At 46.9% G+C, this 23,724-nt stretch overlaps 1 protein-coding gene across 3 annotated transcripts; it reads right to left on the bottom strand.

Moving 5' to 3' along the window:
• Positions 1-452: 452 nt before the first annotated feature.
• Positions 453-20,223, bottom strand: LOC143835230 (squalene synthase-like). Of its 3 annotated transcripts, none has more exons than XM_077332581.1 (8): positions 19,913-20,223; positions 11,897-11,994; positions 8,289-8,472; positions 7,772-7,900; positions 4,390-4,581; positions 2,556-2,732; positions 1,400-1,552; positions 453-1,086 (listed from the first exon to the last, which is right to left on the bottom strand). In XM_077332581.1, exons 3-8 carry the CDS (start codon positions 8,412-8,414, stop codon positions 865-867), a joined length of 999 nt encoding a protein of 332 aa, XP_077188696.1. In that variant the 5' UTR covers positions 8,415-8,472; positions 11,897-11,994; positions 19,913-20,223; the 3' UTR covers positions 453-864. The 3 variants fall into 3 exon arrangements, with proteins under 3 accessions (XP_077188696.1, XP_077188687.1, XP_077188680.1); XM_077332572.1 differs by lacking the exon at positions 19,913-20,223 and adding an exon at positions 18,260-18,646; XM_077332565.1 differs by lacking the exon at positions 19,913-20,223 and having other exon boundaries at positions 11,897-12,399.
• Between the last annotated feature and the right edge of the window lie 3,501 nt (positions 20,224-23,724).

Genomic DNA, 23,724 nt, shown 5'->3' with positions numbered 1-23,724 from the left:
GGACCATAAGGAAGGCCGAGCGTCAAAGAATTGAGGCTTTTGAACTCTGGTGCTGGAGAAGACTCTTGCGAGTCCCTTGGACTGCAAGGCGAACAAACCGGTCAGTCCTAGAGGAGATCAACCCTGACTGCTCTTTAGAAGGCCAGATCCTGAAGATGAAACTCAAATACTTTGGCCACCTCATGAGAAGGAAGGACTCCCTGGAGAAGAGCCTAATGCTGGGAGCGATCGAGGGCAAAAGAAGAAGGGGGCGACAGAGAATGAGGTGGCTGGATGGAGTCACTGAAGCAGTAGGTGCAAACTTAAATGGACTCCGGGGAATGGTAGAGGACAGGAAGGCCTGGAGGATCATTGTCCATGGGGTCGCGATGGGTCGGACACGACTTCGCACATAACAACAACAAATATCTATCTATACAATAACCAAATGAAGCAAAGAGAAGGGCGGTGGATTATCTCACACTTTTTTTTAACTGTCAAAAAGTCACAAGCAGCAAAGATGCATCTTTAACATCCCAGTTAAAAAGCAAACTATGTACATCAAAACAGTCTGCAGTAAAGAAAAAAATGTATTTATAAAGTAAGACTCAAAACAGACTAGTTTGTAGTCAGTTCATCCAAAAAGAAAACAGGGGTCCAAGTTTAGAACCCACTATTTGTTAGAGACTTCAAAATCCAGAAGGTATTTCTCAGCTGAAGCTTCCAGCCCCGACTGGCTTGTGGCTGAAACCGGAGTCCTGTTCCCTGCAGGCCTGGGAATTCAACAGCTCTGCATCACACACACAAAACAATATGAGAGGGAGAGATAAAGGATGGGAGGGGGAGGACACTCCCAGAAAGCAGATTCTCCTCAGAGCTTTGTGCTCAGTTCTCGCCCGTATGCACATATTCCTCTGTCACTTTCGAAAAGGTGCTCAGATAGTGCCAGCTCAAGGCAGCCAACAGCATGACACAGGACAGATAGATGGGTGAGTAATGGGCTCGAGAGATGAGGGTGCCGCTGGGTACACTCAGGGATCGGACGGAGGCGATGATCTGTTGAGTTCTGCTGGAAGAAGGATCAGTGCTTGGGATCTTCTGGTAGATCTAATGAGAGAAAAATGTACAGATGGTAAAGAGGTCTCCTGGTCCACCAAGAGAACTGTGGTCACATATGCAGGTATGGCCCCCTAATACTAGGATACGGTATTCATTTATAGCTCTCAATGTCCTGATTTAGATAGGCCAGGCTAGCAGAGTTTTGTCAGCTCTCAGGAGCTAAACAGGGCTGGCCCTGGTCAGTATTTGGAAGGGAGAGACCAAGGAGTCCAGTGACACTATGCAGAGGAAAGTATTTCTGGCACTGGAACCACCAAGAAGAATTCTTGTATAAAGACTGCACTCCTGCTGCCCAACTTACCTCTTCTACATACTGGTACATGATGGCTTTGACAGCATCAATATTGGTGGCATCCATCATCAGGGTGACGGCTTGTCCCTTCCGGATCTTCACCACCCCTCTGAAAACCTGCTTGTTGTTGTAGCAGGCAGCCAAAGTGGCAATGGCCATCACCTATGGCGGAGGGAGGAGAGGCATCAGCACATCAGCACATTCTACCAGAGAGGGCCGTACCAGGACTGTGTCTATTATTGGCCGCAAAATGCCCCAAATAACGAGCCAACATAATGCCATACAAAATCCCACATCAGGAGCCTACTGGGTGTGGTTTACAGTGCTTCTGCTGATTGTGAAAATGGAACCATGAACTGTTTGGGGACCCAATCCTCACCAAGCCAGCCACTGAGGTTTCACCAGCGCACACATGTATAAAACGTACCTGAGCCCAGATTTAACAAATCCAGATTGTACAGCCTGGCAAACCAGTATGGGGAAGATAAAAACAGGGAACTCCACAATTAAAATCTCAAAAAACAAACTAAGAACTCCTTAGATTGCAGCCCATTCTAATGGCTCCAAAGTAGATATAGGCCACAGCCAACTCAACATAGCCTGTTCCTTGATCTTGGACATACGACAGAACCCAATAGGTATTTTCCAGTATAGTAACCTGGGTTTATGGTATGGGAGGGAAAGCAGCATGGTGTAGCCTGATTTTGTCAGATCCCAGAAGCCAAGCAATGTACGTCAAGGAAAGCTCTGTAGGGGAAGGCAAAGTCAAACCACCTCCACTTCTTACTTGCCTTGACATTCCCTTGCTGGGATCAACATCAGTCATTTGAAGTCACTTATCTACATATTTATTAGACCCTTTTCTTAGCCAAAACTTAGCTCCCAAAGAAATTCCTGAGTATCAGAAGACAACAGCGTGCCAAGTCAATTCTCCACTGGGAGCTGGATTCAAGCACAGTGGAGTCATAGTGGGCTGCTGCCTTGGTGCATTCAGATCCCACGGGGGTATTACTTGGAGCTGTGTCCAGACATGATGGAGGGGTGCCAGGCCATTCCCTGCCATCCCCCAAATGGTCCAGCAGGAGTTGGAATTTCATCTTAATTTTTACACGGAGGCTCTGAAGCCATGGTAGTGCACGACAAACCCGCAGACGATCCAACCTACCTGGGGAATAGCACAGAAATTGAACACACTTTGGTTTCTCAGCCGGGATAAGTAGGTCAAGACGTCCGGAACGTGATGGAGTGTGTTGGTGATGAGCTCGTTCATGCACTGAACAGCTTTGTCGATGTTCTCTGGCATGGCCAGATCAGAAAGTTTCTTCGCGTACTTGCTCCAAACCTAAGAACAACCCAAAAGCATTTTAACTGGGGGCTTTCCTACAGTTCTGAGTTAAAGCCAGCAGCCCATTCACCATCCCTGCACCAAAACAAAATCCACAAACAATTCAGCAAAAACATCAAAGAGCCAAAAGCACTTTCCCCCTAAATTTTGTGCATTTTTAAAAGATCTGATTCACTTATTTTGTCGTTGACAGGAAGAATGTTGCTCATAATGTTTAGGGAGCAGAGCAGGTTAAAAGCTCAGAGGGGACGGCTCATGAACCCAGCCCTGCTGTTTACAGAGCAAGGGAGGTTGCACTACCTCTGCTTTGCCTATTCACTCCTTTGAGACTCAAGAGGGTCTGCACATACAGATCCTTGCAGAGTGGACTATAAATATAATAAATGGTAATGCACTGGGCATCAGGCTGCCCTTGAAGACAACCTGGAAACTGCCAGTGCTGCATAGAAAGCAGCTGCGCCCAATTGTTGTCAGGGGCTAGTTCATGGGAACGCATCATGCCCATTCTGAGAAGCTACCCTGGCTGCCAGTGTCTTTCTGACCTTCAAAAACCCATCACAGCCAGGGCCAACACATCTGTAGGACCATCTCCTTGTGTATCTCCCTGCAGGTCAACTATGGCCTTCAGGCAGCTCTAACTAAGGCTGGCCCATCTGGCATTGATCAGAGACAAAGTCCTGCTCTATGCTAAACGACACACACATTTGAGCTGAACAACAGGGCTCTGGAAGTTTGCCTTGATCATTAAGGAACAACCAATTTTTCATGCCTTTGAAGCCCCTTCTGGAATTGCACCTACCTGGTGCTGAAAGGTGGCTACAGCCTTGCACTAATCAAGATTCCACTGTCTGCCAGCAAGGGCATAAAAAGCCTTAAGTCATGATTATTTTATCTCTTTCGCATAATAGCCTTTACATAAGCATTTTCTGTGCCTATGTTATAAATTATAATATATCACATATCATCATTTATAATGTATATTATTGACAACTGCCCTGTAATGTAGGCCAGTGCCAGAATCTCCATATGACAGGAGTGGTTGTTTGAGTCAATGTGGTTTGTCTAAGACTACTTAAGTAGCCATGAAATCCCAAGTAGGCCAGCAGAGGTGAGATTTATTTTTGATTTCTACTGTGATTTCTGTGCTTTCCACAGTGCTTTGTTGCAAATGTTAAAAAAACAAATGGGAATGTAAAACCGGCATGGATAAACATAAAGTGGATGCACAGTCCACAATGCTGGTGATTCCAACATGCAGTGAATGTATGTTTATCAAAAAGCTGTGCCTCTGTGTTTCTTAGGCATTCTAGGATATCAGATGGGAGTTTCTGTTTAGCTGGGAGACTGACTGCCAAGACTGATTTTAAAAAGAACAGCCTATGGGTTGAACATGCTCACTGCCTTCAAGAAGCTGGAAGCCAGTCAGGAAAAAAAGAGGACCTGACCAGACCCCCTAGAAGTTTATAGTAGCCCAAGAAGAAGTAGTACTTCCCTCTCAACTTTTTCACAGTTGAAAAGTCTCCAAAGACTGATGTGGCTCTACCTGGAGCTTTCCGAAATTTTTACCACCTAAGAAAGTGATTTTCCTTAACACAACCAGCAGCATTTCACAACAATCACTTCTCCAAATCACCTCGTCCCTCCCTCCTTTTACCTCACTGGGCCAGAATTCTCTCTCTTCTACTTGGTCCTCCAGGTAGTCTCGAATGATGTTGGTTTTTTGCAGGAAGAGGCCCATGGAGTTGGCCAGATCCGTGTCTTGTCCAATGATGGGATCTTCCAGCTTGGATGCAGAGAAGAGCCGGGAGAGGCCGATCCCAACCAGGCCAGCAACATAGTGGCAATACTGTAAGGGGTTGAAAAGTTTCAGGTTTCTTTCACATAAACAGCCAGGTGCCCTCCCAAGACCATTTTCCTGTAGACTAACGAATGATCCATGCAGGCATAGATTTATATGCTAACCAGCCCCACAGTCATGCATCCCATCCTCTGGAAAGCCATGCTGGGGAAGTTTTCTGTATTTGATCAATGGGGGCTGTTTCACACAGGGAACGGGTTCTACGGACCTCAAGGAATAATCATGTGCATGCAAAACCACCCTATGACTCCACAACAAGGCACCTTGCCAGCTTTGCCCAGAACTGACAGCCCACAGGCTCAACTGTCACCAAAACAGATCTGGAGGAGAACAGAGAAGCCCATCCAGATCCTGATTTGAGGAAAGATCCTACACATATTTCACCATTACAGCATAATGTTGGCAGAGGCATGGCAATTGAAGTCCATGGGCTTCTGGAGAGCCACCGTTTGGCCACTACTCCCTTAGCGGGTTGCTCAACTAAGGGCATGCAACTTTGCCAAAGCCTTAGGAGTCACATAGCAAGCTGTCAGCAGCACTGATGTCAATTGACTGACTGTCTTGATCACACTCTGCTGCTTCAGGAAAAAGCAACACTTGAACCAACACACAAATTTACTTATTTGACCTTAATTAACTTTAAGAATTGTCTCTCAGCCTGACCAACTTCATAAAGGTGTCCCAAGGATAAAATAGCAGAGAGGGGAGAACTACATGGGCAGCCCAGAGCTCTTTGGAGGGAGGCACGTAATAAATAACGAAGCAAGCAACACTGGCAAGGAGCAGCTAGGAGGTGTAGTCTTGTCATTGTTGCAATCATCCTTATAGTCCCGCCACTCCTACAGGGCTCTGGACCAATCCTTGCAATTTTGGCTTCAGGCATAGCCAACTGATTGTCAGCCAATCAGAGTCCATGGAGCTCCACTGGATAGGAAGGGGTGGCCCAGCCTCAGCTTATATGGGGGAAGAAAAATTTCTTACTTGAATTCTAAAAAAAGGTTTCGTGATCGGCTTAGAAAAAAACATTTATTTTAGTGTGACAAATAAGTGTCTTGTGAAGGGCCTGCAACTTCTAACTGATATATGTAAGTTCTGTGTTGGGGGCGGGGGTGGGGGAGAACAGCCTGATAATAATAGTAATGATAAATTTTACTTAATTTATTTTATGTTTCAATTTATAACCCGCTTCTCCCCCGCAGTGGCTTGTTATGGGTAACAATAATTAGCCCAACATAAAAATCCCTGTAAAACAATATAATAGAATCCCCTATATAAAACCCTACCTTGTCAGCGAAATTTGCCCCCTCCCACAGACTTTTTTTTATAAAAACAATGCTCAAGAGGGGCGGGGCTATGGACTGGCTATGTGATTTCTTTACCACCCTTCCCAGCATAGCCAGCCTGCGATGGTTTCCAACATTTCCCAATATAAAACAAAGCAATTAATTCATAAAATGCAACACAATAACTTCAACATTAAACATAACGATGGAAACCTTTTAAAAACCATCAGACCAGTTGACAGCCAGCATAGCTCCTCAGTGATGTCATGATAGTTCTAATTTCAGGTCTCAGGAGAGGTATTTGTGTGGAGGGGGGCCCATGCAATGTTTTTGATGTTACTGTTATTATCACTAGAATTCATTTGCCCCAACTAAATACTTGGCACAAGAGCTCCGTTTTTCAGGCCCTATGGAACTGAGTCAGCTCTAACAGGGCCCTCAACTCTTCCAGGAGATCATTCCACCAAGTAGAAATGTCTCTGGTTCTGGGTGAGGCCAGGGGTCACCAGCCTGTTGGAATCAATAGAGCGCTACGCCCTTTAGGCAGCGTAGTCAGTCAAGCGATCCCTCAGATATGCTGGGCCCAGACTGTCTATGCCCTTAAAGGTTACTACCAAGACCTTAAACTGGATCCAGAATTCAACTGGGAGCCAGTGCAGCTGCCTCAATTCTAGCCTGATATAGGTGTTTTCATGAGGACTGCATTTTGGACCACTTGCAATTTCCAGATCAGCCTGCATAGAGTGAGTTACAGAAGTCTAGCATGGAGGTGACCATCACATGGACCATCACTGCGGCCATTGAGGGTTCTAATAGCTTCACCTGGAGAAAATGGAAAAATGCACATCATCTATGAGGGCAGTCGCACTTTCTCACCCAACCCTTTCCTACCTATCCACAGGACCTCTGTCTTGGAGGGACTGAGTTTCAGAAGACTCTGCTTGAACTAAACTGTCACTGCTTCCAGACAACTGGTGAATGTTTGGGTATAGTGGCGGGGGGGGGGGGGGGGGGTCTGACCAGCTGTCCAATAGGAGGTAGAGCTCAGAGTAATGAGAGTACTGATGACACCCAAGTCCAAACCCCTGAACCAGCTGGGCTAAAGGGTGCATAAAGATGTAAAACAAGGTGAAAGGATCATGCCCTGCAGAACTCCACAAGGGATCTCGTAGCGTCACTACTGGTTCTCTCTCACTGCAACTCTCTGTCCACAGCCCTGGAGAAAGGAGATCAGCCATTGAAGGGCTGTCCCCCACATTCCAATGTTGCTGAGATGGTGAGCAAGAAACTCATGATCTACCACATCGACTGCTGCCATGAGGTTGAGCAGTACTGACCAGCGCCAATCAGGCCACCAAAGCTGTCTCTATTCCATGGCCAAGACAGAAACCAGACTGGAAGAAGTCAAAGACTGAAACTTCCTCTAAGTATGCTAGAAGTTGGTCTGCAGCCACCCTTTCAAGCACCTTTCCCAGAAACTCCAGATGTGAGACAGGATGGTCCTAGGAATCTGATTTATTTTTCAGCAAAGGGCCTCCTATCCTCTCATTGCTTGATTTGAGCAACCAAGAAGAACAGGGATATAATGGGCAGGTGGTTGGCCTCACCAAATTAGCAACCCATCTAATGGGCAGGTGGTTGGCTTCACTGAACTAGCAACTTATCCACTTCAGGCAAAGTAAAAATAGCTCTATCATCCTGATGGTCACTGATATGTAAAAAAAAAATTACTCACTAAATGACAGATTTGTGACAGCTGCTCACACTGCCAACTTTCTATGATCATCACCAACCTATTTACTGAGGGTGCTCATCAGAAAGGTTCAACCCACCAACCAACCTGCAAGTTTCGCAGGGGAATCATCAGCCTCTTCCGTCCCCTCCATTTCACTCACCTTATCCCAATCCTGCTTGGAATCCACCTTCTTTTCCAGGAACTCCGCCATCCCAAGGCCCATCATGTGGCAAACGTCGGCAATGATCTCTTGATAGACCTTTGCCAAGTTCCGAAACTCCAAAGAGATCTGAGGCAGAAATTGCAAGCATAAGAAACAGGCTAGCAGTAAATATCAAGGAGGCCATCCTGACAGTTCTCTCAACTTGCCAAACCCAGACCAGTCATGAGCCACTATACATGAAGGATAACCACCCTGGGCCGTATGGAAAGCGCAGTATAAAAATCTAAGAAAATAAATAAAATAAATAAACATTCTTACACCTCACAGCTGCTACTATGGACGTACTGGAAGTCACACATTTTCAAGAAGCCACAACATACCTTCACTATAGCAAAACACCCTCAAAGCCAAACACATGGTGAGCCAGTTTTTGTTTATGTTCGCTGAATCTTTTCAAGGACAGACTGCCAGTTTAAAAACCAAATGAGAGACCTGAACAGGCAAACCTGCTCACCGTTGGGAAGTCCTCTAGCACCTGTCTGTCTTTCTCCTTGCTCTCCATAAATTTCCACTCTGACTGGTACAGGTAGGAGTGAAAGTTTTCTAGCATGGGGACTTTGGTTTCTAGACTGATGGTCATGTCATCCTCAACGGTGTCCAGGGCTCGGAGAACCAAGTAGAAGATGCACACTGCATTCCTGTGAAGAACAAAAAAGGACACATTAATACCTGAATGCCCATCTGGAGAGATCATCTGGGCCTGGCTTCTGAAGACTGTCACATTTTTGAGCTGACCTTTCTGAACTCTGGTCATTCACATCCTGACAGGGCCACACAAGCACTTATTTATGTTAGTATTAACTTTTAAAGGCCTAAATGGCAGAGTTCAGGATACCTCAGGGAACTCTGAGGTAATCAGGCAAGGCCCTGCTCAGATGACATTTCCTATTACAATTTTAGTCTGAACTCCCCTCCAAGATGCTCAAGCCAGCATACAATGGTCCCTCCTGTATGTCATTCTTACTTTACAACCTTATGAAGTAGGCTACATTGAGAGAGAGTGACAGGTCCAGTCAGTTTCATGGCCAACTGGGGATTAGGTCTCATGTCTACTGTCATTACTTTGACTCTAAAAAGTCCAACTGGTGAGCACGACAGGCAGGAAGTCTTGGGAGCCAGACATTCACTGGAAGCAAAGATCCTGCAAGGCCCTCATAGCCAGATGCTATTTAAGACTCAACTACAGAGGACAGATGAAGATGTTGCACATACCAGGATCATTTTGGCCTCGTGAATTCAGTTGTAAGAGCTGATTCCTTCTACCACTTCCCTCCATTTCCCCCATCCATTTTCCAGCCTGTGTCTACCAACACATTTGGCGGGGGGGGGGGGGGGGAGAATGTGGACTGTGCCGAGATTCACTATTAACACATCAAGGTTTCTGAAGACATGAGATCAGACCAAAGTTTGGGCCAACTTCATATTTCATTCTCTTTCATGTTGGTAATTAGATCTGGACTTCTAGGGAAGGGTGGTGTATAAATACACAAAGTAAAAAAATAAATATGAAAAATGATGGAAGGCAAATGTTGTAGATGCTTATCTCTGCACACAATGTGCACTGCACTTCTGAGGATCCTGCACAAAGCACATCTGGTCAGAGTAGGGAACATGGTTTACCCACAGTCAAGCACGTCCATCTCCTTTACTACCATAGGAGAGATCTGAATAGATGAACTTATCTATTAAAATTGATTCTGAGATCTTGTTCTTGGACTGGGATGTTGAAATCCTATTTCTGCTTTCTAGGCACTAGCATCACGTTTCATATTTCCAATAAGAAAAAGAATTTGTTCTTATATGCCACTTTTCTCTATCAGGAGGAGTCTCAAAGTGGCTTACAGTCGCCTTTCCTTTCCCCTCCCCACAACAGACACCCTGTGAGATGGGTGAGGCTGAAAGAGCCCTGATATTACTGCTTGGTCAGAACAGCTTTACCAGTGTTGTGGCGAGCCCAAGGTCACCCAGCTGGCTGCATGTGGGGGAGCAGGGAATGAAACCAGCTTGCCAGATTAGAAGTCCGCACTCCTAACCACTGCACCAAGCTGGTTGTTGGGGTAGGGAATAAAGCATTGGACCAAATTTCATCCTAGAAATGTGTTCCCATTTCAGAGTAAGTAGGAAGCCGGTTGTTCAGAAAAGCAGAAGTGTGTGCTTTAGGTTTTCCTACTTGCTCGCTTTCCTCCCTGAACCTCAGACAGACATAACTGTCATTCCTAGAGGGGCTGGGTTAAAAGTAGCTGCTTGCTCCACTGGGGGAAAAAACACAGAGAGAGAGAAAGAGCTTGTGCGCATGAGTGAGTGAGCAGAGAACTTGCAAGGGCTCTCCCATGCTTGAAAACTGCAACACAAGGGGCAGACCTGCAACGGCAGCTTTTTACTTGACAACGGACAATAGGCAGGGTGCACAATACTGAAAGAGACCCACAAAAGCACTTCCAAGGAAGCTTCATTCTTAGTGGGATTTCTACAGCATATGAAACTCTCTCCTTACACAGAGCCAGTTCAGTGAACCATCTTGCTCAGCATAGTCTACTCTGACTGGTAGCAGTTCTTCAGGGCCCATTCCGCACACATAGGATAATGCACTTTCATTATGCTTTGGCAGCTGGATTTTTCTGTGCAGAACAGGAAAATCTACTTCTAAAGTGCATTATCTATTGTGTGCAGAATAGCCCCAGGTCTCCACCAAAGCAAGGTCTGTTCCTCACACCTGATGCCTGACTGCCTTTAATTGGTTATGACAGGGAGTGAACCTCCAACTTTCTGCACTCAAAGCAAGTACCCTGCCACTGAGCCACAGCCCCTGTTATGCTGCAGAACACATCAGGGACTGTGACTCAGTGGGACAATGGACTATCCGGACAAAAGCTCATCATTGTGGTGCCTTTCACTGGCCAAAGCAAGCTGAGACCCTGGCAACCACTCCACAAAATGATTTGTTAGAATCTGATTTCTGCATAGAGAAAACAGATGATATGGCAGAGACAAGTTGTCTTTCTAGAGTGTGCTAAGACATATTTGTGTGTGTGTTTACATAATAAACCTTCCAAGTAAAAACTCAACAGTGAAAAAAAAATCCAACTTCTCATTCTCCCTCATATACAAGCTTTCTACTTGCAAGGGAATTTTGATTTTGCACATTCTGCTATCTCATTCAGCTGCACGGGTGTGGACCTTCCCCTCCAACAATTAGATTGTTTAACCTAGAAGTTAGTGTGCACAGTTGTTTACAGAAAAAGGCAACCGGAGAATAACAACTCCAGAGAAAAGAATTAATCAGAGAGCAATGGTTAGAGAGTCAATCGCAGGCATCTAAGGGGAACACACTCCCAACTGCTTAAACAAGCTCCAGAGATTGGGGGTTACATGCTGATGGAAAATGTGCTGCAGGAAAACAGCAAAGAGAGGCAGGCCCAGTCCCAATCCAGCAGTAAAGTAGGCCTCAGGGATCAAGAGCTTGGAGAGCTCCAGGCAAATCAGGGTGTTTACTCTACCCCCCTCCATTTGCTGACTCCATCTTATCTTATTGAGAGACAGATGACTTTCTTACACAGTTAAGTGGCTATGTTTTTTGTAGGTTGAGACGTGGTCATACACAACTACAGAAAACTCAGAATTGCAAAGTTCTTTTCCCCAAGCTACAGATTTGAATGAATAAATGAGTCCCAGTCTCAGGTTACTAGGATTGTTTTTAACCCTATTGGTGTGATGCTGCTCAAGGCCAGTGGGTCACAATGGGTCTTTTCATTCAAGGAGCTGTGAAAGCTCACAGAGGAACACAGGAGTTGTCATTTTCATTGTCCAGCCTACCTTACAAGGCTGTTGTAAGAACACCGTTCAGAGAAGCAGGCCAGAAACTCACAAACTGCCAAAGGAGAAGTAAGTCTGCAGTAGCAAACACGTCTGATGTGGAGGCCGAGTTGGAGCCCCAGGAAGGACGCTTAGGAGCCCGAGCGATGTTGGTGGCCTAGTCCCGCCCCCCAGTCCGCTCACTCTTCCCTTGAGGCGCCCAACCTGGAAGGAGTGCCGGCCGACCCCCCATAGCGCCCCGCCACTCACCGCAGTTCTCCGTCGAGCGCTCGGATGACGGCGGCGAAGCTCCGGCTGGTCTGGTTCAGGTACGTGTAGCAGGTGCGGAGGCTGTCGCGGAGCGCGTCCTGCGGAAAGAGCGCGGGCGGGGAGAGCGGCTGAGTGGTCAGGAAGCGGGCCGGGGGCGCAGTGGGCGGCTGCAAGAGGCGGCTGCCCCCGGAGCGCAACCGCCCGCTGCCCAAGGCGGTCGTGCACGACGACCCGGGCCCGCCTCCGCGCCCGCCCCCACCCCCGCGCGGCGGAGAGAGCGCCAGCGTGCGCTTGAAGAGGGAGGCGGCGGCCTTGCAGCTGCAGCTGGCCATGGAAAGGGCCCGCCGGGCGCAAGCGGGGGCCAGGCGCTAGGCTAGCCGCCCACGAGCAACCTCCAGCCTGGCCGGCCCGCCAGGGCCCAGCGAAGCGAGGCAGGCCGAGGCCCAGCGGCCACCCAAGCGAGCAAACAGGCGGGCACACCCACCGCCCCTGCCCTGCGCCCCATTAGGCACGCCCCCCCGCAGCCCCGAGCGCAGCCGTTTAACTCCGTGCGCTCCGAGCACGAGCAAGCGGCACGCGCCTTGAATTCGCGGGACCAACCGCCGCTCGGCGCCCGCCCCGGTCCCTCCCTGCCTCCGAAGGAGCGGGCTGGCGCAGGGAAGCTCAAATCGCGAATACAAACTTGGTCGGTCTGAAAAGTGCCATGGGACTCGAACTGGGTTCTGCTTCAGACCCACATGGCGACCCACCCCAGGGGTCCTTTACCACAGCTTCAGATATTTGTTTCCACACAATGAACTGCTACTAAAGGATATTTTTCTCCAGGTTCATTGGCAACCCCAAAGAAGCTGTTCAAGTCTTGTCCATCCATCCAGTAGACTATATTTAAATAGCAGCTGAGGCAACATTCAAACAGGCCAGAGGGAAGGAAGCAATAATTGTAGGGAAATGTAGGACCTCTTCTGAAGGAACTTGACTTTCAAGTAATCATGATAGTAGGATTTTGGCCGTAGGGATGGGTCCTGTCTGTTTTGTTTGTGTGGCAAAATGTAGGGCAGTGTAGACGCTGCTTCAGTTATTGCCTCCCAAACAGGGATCCTACAGTGCCTCAGGAGAGTAATGGGGTAGAGGCAGCCACCTGTGGGGAAGATGAAGGTGCTATCTTAGGCATGCTTATTCCACAGTGGTGGTGACAGAAAGTGCTATCACAGCTGAATTTTTGCAACCCCAAAGGGGTTTCAAGGTAAAAAGAAAAGCTGGGATTTGATACCCTGCTTTTTACTACCTTAAGGAACCTCAGTCACCAACCCTTTCTCACCCCACAACAAACACCCTGTGCAGTAGGTGGGGCTGGGAGAGCTCTTAGAACTGTGAGTAGCTCAAGGCCACCCAGCTGGCTGCATCTGGAAGGGTGGGGAATCAAACCTGGTTCTCCAGATTAGAGGCCACCGCTCTTAACCACTACACCAAGTTGGCTCTCAGAGCCCTTCAGTGGTGGCTTGCTAAAGCAGTCCTCTGAGTCATTTGAGACTCCTTCAGGTAGTGAAAAGGGGAGTATAAAAACCAACTCCTCTTCTTCACAGTTCTAGTTTCCCTGTTTGATCCTCACAAACATCCTGGTGCAGGTTAGGCAGTGAGTATTCTGGCCCCACTAAGTGGACCTCCAGATGCACATTAGTTTTAGTCACTGTTGGGCTGGGTGGGCCATTGTCCTGATCCAGCATGGCTTCTCCTGTGTTCTATCCGACCACCAAGGTTCAGTCAGCTTCATGGCTGAGTGAGGATTTGAATCCCAGTCTTTGTTTTCTTCTCATTCTTGCAAAGCCATGAAACTAACCACTTTGTACTGGCAGTAGCTCTAGGGTACCACTATAAAGGGAGAAATCACAGCCACCTCCCTGCTCTTTAAAACAAGTCATCAGCCAAACAGAAATAACAACCTACATCACAAGATTGCATGGTATACTGGGGATTAAACTTTAGAATAAATTGAAGTTTCAGCCTTCATCTTTAGCCTGGTATAGCAGGGTTATTTTCTACAACCCCCCAATTCAATGGGTCTTTCTCCTAAATATACAAGGTATCCCCTGTGCAAGCACCGGGTCATGTCTGACCCTTGGGGTGACGCCCTCTAGTGTTTTCTTGGCAAACTCAATACAGGGTGGTTTCCCATTCCCTTCCCCAGTCATGACTGTTTTACCCCCCAGCAATCTGGATACTCATTTTACTGACCTCGGAAGGATGGAAGGCTGAGTCAACCTTGAGCCAACTGCTGGGATCGAACTTCCAGCCTCATGGTCAGAGCTTCAGACAGCATGCTTTACTACTTTGCACCACAAGAGCTCTACATACACACTTAGGGCTGTACTATCATGCAGGTAACAGGTTAGCTCCTCCCAAGAATTCCATGTACCCTGGCCTAAGTTGACTAACCCGTTAACTATGCATATCTTAAATACATTTGTTCCAGCTACCAACTCTATTTCATAATCTCTGTTATTGTTCACATGCGTAATCCTAACTAATGCATGAAGCAATCTTGAATTTATGCTCAGGGATAGCATGGGTTACTGAACAAAGATACACCATGTGAATGGTAGGGTGGCTGGAGAAGTGGACTCATTCTGTTGCAGACAGTGGCATGAACTTCTCTCAGTACTGAATTCTATAAACTGGTTCGGCCTGTCAGCAGCAGAAACCAGCACCAATTGGCTAGTGCCTGCACCATCACAAATCCATTTATCCCAAAGCAGTTTTTCAACTTAAAAACAACTGTCTAGTTCTTGTTTAAGAAATAAGACCATGAGGAAACTGTGAGGTACAAAACATACAAAAGGAGCTTTCAACATAAAATGGTGGTAGCGAACAGAAAAACTGAACACTGACCCTGTGAGGTAGCGACAAAAATACATTTCTTGCAAATAAAAAGCTAGCCCATACAGAAGTGCTCACTGAAGGTATATAGTTTTATCTAAAGCCTGACAAGAAGCATGAGAAAGAGTTCATTTCTCTGAGCAGAAAGAAAGAGGTAACCTTGACCTGTAGTCAGGTTGGAAATTTTTTTGGCATTCTTCAGAAATCAGAACAATTTGCTATACCTAGGTGCAACAGCTGATAGAAGGAAAACTGCCCCAAGGATTCACAAGTCAGCCACAAATTCTCTTTCAAAGAGAAAGTGTTCCTACTTCAAAGGCAGTCAGGTGCATCATAATTAATGTACTGTATTCCCTGTCAGTCCAACATCTTATTACCAGGTTACAGGATAGATTTTATTTACAATATTTGCAGACAAAATGTCAATGGAAGGCAGTGAAATACACATTAGATTATCGTTGTTGTTAGGTGCGAAGTTGTGTCCGACCCATCGCAACACCATGGACAATGATCCTCCAGGCCTTCCTGTCCTGTACCATTCCCCGGAGTCCATTTAAGTTTGCACCTACTGCTTCAGTGACTCCAGCCAGCCACCTCATTCTCTGTCGTCCCCTTCTTCTTTTGCCCTCGATCGCTCCCAGCATTAGGCTCTTCTCCAGGGAGTCCTTCCTTCTCATGAGGTGGCCAAAGTATTTGAGTTTCATCTTCAGGATCTGGCCTTCTAAGGAGCAGTCAGGGACTGACCGGTTTGTTCACCTTGCAGTCCACGGGTCTTGCAAGAGTCTTCTCCAGCACCAGAGTTCAAAAGCCTCAATTCTTTGATGATCGGCCTTCCTTATGGTCCAACTTTCACAGCCATACATTGCAACTGGGAATACCATAGCCTTGACTAGATGCACTTTTGTTAGCAGGGTGCTGTCTCTGCTTTTTAGCTTATTAGATTATTACGCACCCTGAATTCAGTGGATGTTTTGCACATAGATCACTTACTGAATTATCCATGGGGGGGGGGGGGACAGCTGTTCCACTATATGTTTCTGGTAAGGCCTTGGAGGAGGAGCGTGTCTCATGGCTTAAGTGCCACTCAGCATTTAACACCCACTCAGGGCGGCTGTCCTGCCCCTGAGTGCCTCCTCCTTCAACCGGCTTGCTTGTCTGTCCAGCGGCCAGCCAATTGCCTTCTGTCCTCAATCCCTGACCACCCCCTCCTCCTTTTACTTCCTTCTGAGGCTTGGAGGCTGCAGATCCCTGATGTGTCAGAGCTGCCCCTGCTGGTGAGTTCCCTAACAGCTGCTCGCAGCCCTTCCAGCTCCTGGGGGAGGCCGTCCGCAGAGTTCTTCCACTCCACCCGCCTAATCTAGCACCCATTGTATTCCTCAATGCAATGGGCTTGACTCCTAGTTACATACATAATTTGTAGATTCCTATTCTACAGGAAGGACAGGAAGGCCTGGAGGATCCTAGGACAGGAAGGCCTGGAGGATCATTGTCCATGGGGTCGCAATGGATCGGACACGACTTCGCACCTAACAACAACAACATTCTAGTAAAGCATTTAAAGAATGTAAGAATATGAAGAGCCTTGCTGGATGAGACCAATGGTACAGGTAGTTCAGCATCCTGTTTCACAGTAGTCACCAGCTTTCCTGGGGGCCTAGGCATTCCCCAGATGCTGCCTCCTAACACAGAGGCTTCCTGTCTCTGTATGTGGAACAAGCAGGTATAAAAGCTGTAGATATTGAAGCTGCTTTAGCAAAATGTGTACATGCTGAAATTATAGCAAAATTAGTCCTTTGGGAATCTTTCTTCTTTTACTACTCCCTGGTCTTTTTCACACACACACACACAACAGGTCTTGGATGGACACTGAGAGAGACATTATACTTGTGGGGGAAAGAAAGGCTTAATTGTGTTGGTGCTCTGTTTTGTGTTTAAGCTTCCATCTTTCATTTGTCACTGGCTTGGCTAGCATCGTGCCCTGCCCTGAAATTCCACTGTATGGCAAGAAAGATCGAATGTAAATGATTTAATAAAGTACCTTTAAAGTTAATTATGAACTGTATTTTGTATTTTTTTGGGTTGCAAGCTTGTAGCCCTTGGTGGTAGACAGGAGATATTTCTCTGAAAATCCAAGTTTTAAATTTAGCCATAAAGGTAACAACGGATCAGACCTATTACCTAACCTAATTCTGAGGATATGGAGGGGATAACAGTGATAACAGAAGAGCCCCTATCTGTGGCACATTGTATTCCATGGAGGAAGCCATGTACATCATTAAGTTAATTTTTTGAAAGGGGCTTCATCCTGCCTAAAAACTTTCCATTGTAACTAGAAGCCCTAGCCCCTATTTCCCAGGTATATATGAAAGATAACTCAGAAGTGAGGAAAGATGCTTTAATTTTTGGCCCCATGAAGCCAGAGACATTAATAACACATGCTGTTAGGGTACCTAATTTTAGTAGGTCCCACTGTTAAAACACCTTGCCATCCATTGACAGTTCACTTTCATTATCTGGCTTTCTTTCCTCCCTCCCAAGTCCTATACACCAGAGAGCCAGTTTGGTGTAGTGGTTAGGAGTGTGGACTTCTAATCTGGCATGCCGGGTTCGATTCTGCGCTCCCCCACATGCAGCCAGCTGGGTGACCTTGGGCTTGCCACAGCACTGATAAAGCTGTTCTGACCGGGCAGTGATATCAGGGCTCTCTCAGCCTCACCCACCCCACAGGGTGTCTGTTGTGGGGAGAGGAATGGGAAGGCGACTGTAAGCCGCTTTGAGCCTCCTTCGGGTAGGGAAAAGCGGCATATAAGAACCAACTCTTCTTCTTCTTCATTACTTACATAAAATATTTGTAACTGAAATGCCTTGTGATAGGACAGTGTTTAGTGTAAGTTACACACAGCTGATTGCAAAAAGGGAGATCTGGATTCAAATGCTGACTAAGGCATGCAATCTCCCTGAGTGTACTTAGGCTAGGTTCTCTTAGCCTGAGCTACTTGGCATTGTTAAAATAAAATAATCTCAAATACTGCCTTAAAGAAGGGCAGAAGAATGAAATAAGCTTAACTTTTTTCTTTTCTTTTTTTTTGCTAAGTAAGTAGCAGTGTTGGTCTACAGCAATATCCAGAGGCAAAAACTGTCACACCACCCCTGAAACATCAGTAACATAGCCCCAAAGGTCTTTTCTTCCTTCCCACTCTTTTCATTTCATTTTTCGTCACCTTCTAGCCAGATTGTACCACAGGGTTCTACTTTTCTAAGTTGCCCTCAGTACCAAAGTATTTCGTGAGTTCTGTTTTAAGATGCTATGTGCACTCCCAAAATAGGTACGCGGGCACTCCCTTTGGAATTGCATCCTCTTCTCATTTCTGCCGGGTTCCCCAATGAATCCTACTGTTAAGGGAGGAAGGGGGCAAGAGGGCTGAGAGGTCTTAAGAGCAAGTCTCAACCCTTCAACCAGCGGCTGCTCTCCTGCGTGGGTTCACTCACCTCGTCTGCCTGGGGCATCATCGCCTTATAGCCGCCCAGCTTGAACTTCACCAGGTTGTAGAGCTCTTCCGGATGGCCCAGCCATTTCTTCAGCAGCTCCATTGGCATCCGGCCTCCCCTGGGCACAGGGGGTTGAGTGCCCGCTTTCACCGGGAGACCCACCGGGCGCTTCCCCTTCCCCGCTCCTTCGGGTGTCGCTCCGGTCTCGTCTCTCCCCGGCTTCCTGCTTTCCCGTCCCCTTCGCGCGCGCTGTTAATTTCCTCTCGCCGGACCCCCTGCCCGATGGGACCCCTTCCGCCAGCCCCTCGAGCAGCGCGACCCTAAGACATCTTTCCCCTCCTGCCCCGGCTCTCCTCTTCTGCAACGTCCTCCTGCAGCCGCAGCCAATCAGCCTGCCAGGCACCGGGTCCGGTGGGCTGATAGGGAGTCGAGCAGCCGCGCGGTGCTCGCACCAGGAAGGCAGCACCCAATCAGGCCGTTACAGGGCTGGTGTGACGGCCATTCGCTCTCTCCCGATTGGCTCGCCAGTGCAAAGAGCTGCTTAAAAGGGGAGAGTGCAACAAAGACGCCGGCTTTCTTAAAGGGACCGAACCTTTTAGAGAGGCACGGTGTACTACGCGAACGCCCATCCCAGCAGGTGCATCTTTGAATAAGATTAAAAATAGTGCTTAGATCAAGATCACGCGCGCACCCATCATAGCGCTAACGCCGGTGGTTCCAATCTCGGTAACAAACTGAAGAAAACAGCCAGCCTAGTTAATTCTACATTTTGGCTCACTTGTTAATCTGTGCCTCTGGCCATGGAATAGGTTACAGCTTGGCTACCCTCACAGTTTAGGGTGGTTTACAGATGAAAATCACAGTACAGGTAAAAACATGGCCTAATAATAACAGCAGGATAAGAACAGTAGCAATGGATGACTGTCAATCATAATAGCCTTATTTAGGTATCTTAAATCCATACATATGGCTCCATTTTGCTTCTGTACTACCACTGTAGGCAAAACCTCTGCAATAATATCCTGTTGCACCAATTGCCTTAGCTCTGACACAGCATTTCTTATAGCAAATGGAAACCTCCATGTCTTTTGCTGCACAGGGGCTACCTTAGGCCTCTCTTTCACTTTATGGATAAATCCCTTAGCACACCCAATTTCTTGTACAAACAGAATTTCTTGTACCACACACACCTGGAACAGGCCTCTGTGAAGATTCCACTTCTAACTGGACAGACTTCTGTTAGGGCTTCACTTCTTACTGGGGCATCACAACACCTCCACCTACTACTACCACCATTAACCGTAATACCACAAACAAGCAAGTGCCTTTAGGTACAATATAAAATTCCGTTATTAATGCATGGTAAGTACTCAACCTCACTTCAGCAGGTAAGCAACCACGTCATGGTATTTGATTCCTTAAATAGCATACTAGCTGCAGTTTTTGGTCTACCAAAGGCACACCACTGAAATGCTGCTAATAAAGTGCCTCAGGTAACAGAGAAACTGCTGAGCCTGTATCTAACATTAGCTCAATATCCTGACCCCTCCTCAACAGAGTAACAGAAACATGAAAAGTACACATAATTCTTCTTGGTGTAGACACAAGTACACACCCATCCACATATACCTCAGGCATTTGGATTGCACGCACCTGTTGATTAGTCTGTTGGCTCCGACAAGCCTTAGCAAAATGTCTGGACTTTGTATAGAGATTACATTATACTGTTTTTGCAGGTCAGGATGTTGCAGGGAGCCACAACATAAGCATTTTGTTGATGTCTTACTTCACTGGCTCCCTTTTTTTCAACTTGCTCTCTAAGGTCCTTCCAGACATCCTGAGTTTTTGCCAAAGGTTTCTGTAGTAGCTCCACCTTCTGTACATCTCTGGCACTCACATTTATCATCTTGGTCTCATGCAATGAGATTTGAATTTGGCAGGCTACTGTTACAGCTTTTTCCAATTTCAGTTCTGGTTCCAAAAGCAACCTTTCCCTTAGAGGTGGAATGTTTCTACCAGCTTGTCTCCAATTATCTCATCAGTCAAGTACACCAAATTCACAGGAGACAATTAAGCCTCTCAACACTGCAGCATACTGTAAAACTGACTCCCAATAATGTTAACTTGAGGCACAAAAAATTCTGTAATGCAGCAAGAGCCGTATCATGTTTCTTCTCGGCAAGAAGCAAAGTATAAAAATATACTGTCCTTCTACTCCCAAAGAGCGAATAAGCAATGCAAGCATCCTTTCTTCAGACACTTGGTCACTAATTGCAAGCAGGTCATTATCAAAAATATGAATCCACGAAGCAAAAGTGATTGGAGGCTCACCTGGACTTTGCAGAAAAAGGTACGAGTGGACTCAAAGGCAAAAAAGCCACCCCACCTTCGTCACCAAATGTTGTATCTTTGAATAATGTCTCCAATTTAATTCCAAAACTCCTTTATTCAGCCAGTAACAACTTCATAGAATGCCACAGTAACAGCATAAACTATACTCCAAGCCTGCTGCTTGCCTCATCTACTCTTTCATCCCTTATATACACTCTTAAAGATGCATACACTCTCCACAAGCTGTTTCTCTACACCCATTTACTCATTCACACAGCTGCAGGCTAAGCAAGGAAGGCAAACTAGACTTTGTACCAATACAGCTTCCCAAGCTTTCTGATTCTGTAACAGAAGAGCTTATCCTCTGCTTTTTCTAGGGTGGCCTAGGTCTTTTGAGGCAACGATCCCTATTATACACAGGTTGTTGAGACAACAATTGCAGACCAGGTCTCTAATTTCTTCTCAAGGAGCAAAGAACGAAGTATTGGCTTACTTACTCGGTCTCTCCTTTTTTTCTCAAGTAGTTCTGGCTTCTTCCATGTGTTGTGCTCTTTAAGCCCATACTAACATTCACCCTGCCCCATCTCCCCTCAGCCCTTAGAGTTGTCCACCCTATACCAGCAAACACCAGGAGCTCTTGAGGAACAGAACCTGTAGAGATGGGGCATGACTGATACATGACTAAACAGGCTTCCTTGGGAGGTGGTGGGTTCTCCATCTTTGGAAATTTTTAACAGAGGCTGGGTAGCCATCTGACAGAGAGGCTGATTCTGTGAAGGTTCAAGGGGGTAGCAGGTTACAGTGGTTGCGCAATACGGTTGTGAGTGTCCTGCATTGTGCAGGGGGTTGGACTAGATGACCCAGTAGGTCTCTTCTAAATCGATGATTCTATGATGCTTTGACTTCAATCCAGGAAAATAACAGGAAGTGATGTCACAGGTCACACTCGCGCTCTTTCTCTCACACACAGCTGTATTAATTCTCCCAATATTTATAGTAAAGTTTATTGAAATGGGAGGGTGAAATTCCTAGAGCAACAGTCAGTCACCCAGAAGTTATGGCCCAACATCCTCAACATTTCTCACACACACACACACACACACACACACACACAGACTTGTTTGAATGAGTGTGGGTGATGGAGGAAGGGAAGATTTTTCTAGTTAAGTGAACAGAACTCAAATCAAACTAGATCCATGTCACTAGGCATTGGAGGGCTATAATCTTGTTCCCTATTTAGCTTTCTCAGAGCTAGGGTTGCCAGGTCTGGCTTGAGAAATTCCTGGAGATTTGGAAGCCATATCTGGGAAGGTCAGAGTGGGAGGATGGAACAAAGCCTAGTGGTCATGTAATGCCACTCTAGGACTTTGGTTTATTTCAAAAGTATCAGGACTACTGATAAGCACATGAAATACAAATAAACTTACATGCAACATTTGTTGTTAGGTGCAAAGTCATGTCCAACCCATTGCGACCCCATGGACAATGATCCTCCAGGCCTTCCTGCCCTCTACCACAGTGGTTCCCAACCACCAGGCCACAGCTCCCTCTCCCCGGCCCGCCCCCAGTGAGAAACTCACCAGACTGGGAGCAAATCAGTCGCCAAAGCGGCTTGCAGCCCGGCAAGCTTCTTTCTGCGGGAGGGGGGGGGGAGAGAGGGAAGTCTGACCGCCGGCATGACGGAGGTGCAAACATGCGTGCGCGGCACATCCGCGCATGCATGTTTGCTGCCCACCAGGAGTGCAAATGTGCATGTGCGGCAGGTCCTCGCATGCGTGAAACTGCCGCGCATGCACGTTTGCGGGCCCACCAGCACAAATGCGTATGCGTGGACCTGCCATGCATGCGTGGCGCCCAGATCACCCTCCCCCACACAGGTCCGCGACCCCCAAAAAGGTTGCGGACCACTACTCTACCATTCCCTAGAGTCCATTTAAGTTTGCACCTACTGCTTCAGTGACTCCATCCAGCCACCTTATTCTCTGTCGTCCCCTTCTTTTGCCCTGTCGCTCCCAACATTAGGCTCTTCTCCAGGGAGTCCTTCCTTCTCATGAGGTGACCAAAGTATTTGCGTTTCATCTTCAGGATCTGGCCTTCTAAGGAGCAGTCCGGGCTGATCTCCTCTAGGACTGACCAGTTTGTTCACCTTGCAGTCCAAGGGACTCACAAGAGTCTTCTCCAGCACCAGAGTTCAAAAGCCTCAGTTCTTTGACGCTCGGCCTTCCTTATGGTCCAACTTTCACAGCCATACATTGCAACTGGGAATACCATAGCCTTGACTAGATGCACTGTTGTTGGCAGGGTGATGTCTCTGGTTTTAAGCTTATTAGATTATTACGCACCCTGAATGCAGTGGATGTCTTGCACATAGATCACTTACTGAATTATCCACGGGGGGGGGGGGGACACACAGCTGTTCCACTATATGTTTCTGGTAAGGCATTGGAGGAGGAGCGTGTCTCATGGCTTAAGTGCCACTCAGCATTTAAGTGCCACTCAGCTTTCACAGCCATACATTGCAACTGGGAATACCATGGCTTTGATGAGACACACTTTCAATGGCAGAGTGATGTCTCTGCTTTTTAGGATGCTGTCTAGATTTGCCATAGCTTTCCTCTCCAGGAGCAAGCATCTTTTAACTTCTTTCCTACAGTCCCCATCTGCATTGATCTTGGAGCCCTGGAAAATAAAATCTGTCACTACCTCCATTTCTTCCCCATATATTTGCCAGGAATTGAGAGGACCGGATGCCATGATCTTTGTTTTCTTGATGTTGAGTTTCAAGCCAACTTTTGCACTCTCCTCCTTCACCCGCATCAACAGGCTCTTTAGTTCCTCTTCACTTTCTGCCATTAGAGTGGCATCATCTACATATCTGAGGTTGTTGATATTTCTCCCCACAAACTTGATCCCAATTTGTGACTCGTCTAACCCTGCCTTTCTCATGATGTGCTCCGCATACAAGTTAAATAGGCAAGGTGACAGTATACAGCCATGCAAAATGCATTAAACATTTCAATTAAGCAGCTACATGTTGATCAGAACAAGTGGGTGGAGTAGTATCTACCTGGCACCTTATGACTGAATTAAGATACTATCCCTTTGATTCTTAGAAAGGTATTAATGCCAGAAAG

Source organism: Paroedura picta, chromosome 1 (assembly GCF_049243985.1).
Source record: "Paroedura picta isolate Pp20150507F chromosome 1, Ppicta_v3.0, whole genome shotgun sequence".
Classification (NCBI taxonomy): domain Eukaryota; kingdom Metazoa; phylum Chordata; class Lepidosauria; order Squamata; family Gekkonidae; genus Paroedura; species Paroedura picta.
The sequence above is the reverse complement of the archived record's forward strand: the minus strand, read 5'-3'. Positions and strand labels throughout refer to the sequence as shown.